The 1,459-nt window shown below is 41.7% G+C and overlaps 1 protein-coding gene across 1 annotated transcript in view; it reads left to right on the top strand.

The window, feature by feature from the left end:
* LOC101856345 (syndetin) overlaps nucleotides 1-1,459 on the top strand; it is a gene marked incomplete in the record, with an annotated part of 27,087 nt that overhangs the window by 17,161 nt on the left and 8,467 nt on the right. Inside the window, 1 exon segment of the mRNA XM_013082976.2 lies at nucleotides 1,144-1,170. Within this exon segment, the coding sequence (XP_012938430.1) occupies nucleotides 1,144-1,170 (27 nt within the window).

The raw sequence follows: 1,459 nt of genomic DNA, 5'->3' as shown, positions 1-1,459 counted from the left end.
TGGGAGGGGGGATGGGGTGAGAGGGTGGGTGAGGTGGAAAGGGGGAAGGGTGGAAGGGGGAAGGGTGGAAGGGATGGGGAGAATGCAGCATTAGGCCAATTATTTTGTGCTGGACTATGGTGTGGATGGCCCTTGTTTGAATCCTCTACGGGCGCTCACACTCTTGAAAGTGGGTTGTTTCAGGGGAGTTTTCAAGGTTCGCCGTTCTATAACTGGAATATTTTTAGCATATGAAGAGGCTTATAGTCAAGGAGATGATACAGCTCGTCATAATAGACGTGGGAAAACTCTGGGCTGATCAGTCCCATCATCATAGACTATAATAGTGAAGGCTTCTTCAGGAGCACCGTCATCACTGTCGTTGTCATACAACATGTGATTGATTCTATAACATGTTTTGATCTAAAAATATTCCAATTTTTCAAAGTCCCATTTCAATTTAGGGAGTGCTTATTTAGGCCACATATGGCCTAAATAAGGTAAGGGAGGGGGGTTTAGCTTATTTAGGCCATATGTGGCCTAAATAAGGTAAGGGAGGGGGGTTAGCTTATTTAGGCCATATGTGGCCTAAATAAGGTCACCCTTCAATTTAATCTCATTTGATAAATGATATTTTATACTTTGCAAAACAAATAGAGGTAAATCAGAGGACAGGACAAAAGTAAATGTATGTACTAAACGTGTGCCCGCTTACAGAAGGGCGAAAAGTTATTTTGTTAATTAGTGGAAAGGCAACAGACTGTAAGGGCATAGAGTTTGATGTTGTGTGGGGGATGTGTGCTATGCGAATGTAATTTATTATTATGATTAACCCTATCCGTACGCCCTGGGGTCATTTTGTGCCCCTTGGGTTGTATTCTTCACATTTTAGAATACTTCTAGCACGAAGATCTCTTTGAAACTTTCAGTATTTCTAAAAAAATAAAATAATTTTGACAGACTGCTATGCAAAGCGTACGGATCGGATTAATGAGTAAATTTCCTCTTTGGAAAGTGGTGGCACAGAGTTCCCCACGTCGTATGGATACGATAGTAAAACACGAAGTACGGATAGGGTTAAGTGAGAGGATGCTTTATACGAAGTGACCATAACATGATTATGATTAACTTCAAAGTTTTTTTGTCTTCCGTTTTCTTTCACAGGTGTACTCCTTCTTCGCGTCTGAGACGGTGAGTTTTGTTTTGTTTTGTTTTTTTGTTTTGATTTTCGTGTTGTTTTGTTAGAATGAAAGTCTATCCCTGTCTTCATATTTTTGTCGTTCAGAGCAGATAGGCACACTCTGTCTCCCACTCACGTACACACCTGCACACAAACGCACAGACACACATACACACCTGCACACAAGCGCACACACAGACACACGCACACACACACATACATGTGCGCACACACACAGACACACACACACACACACACACACACACACACACACACACACATGTATAACCATTGCATTAA

The sequence above is a fragment of the Aplysia californica genome, unplaced genomic scaffold (genome assembly GCF_000002075.1).
Source record: "Aplysia californica isolate F4 #8 unplaced genomic scaffold, AplCal3.0 scaffold00202, whole genome shotgun sequence".
NCBI lineage: Eukaryota > Metazoa > Mollusca > Gastropoda > Aplysiida > Aplysiidae > Aplysia > Aplysia californica.
Note: the sequence above shows the minus strand (reverse complement) of the source record. Positions and strands in the feature narration are given on the sequence as shown.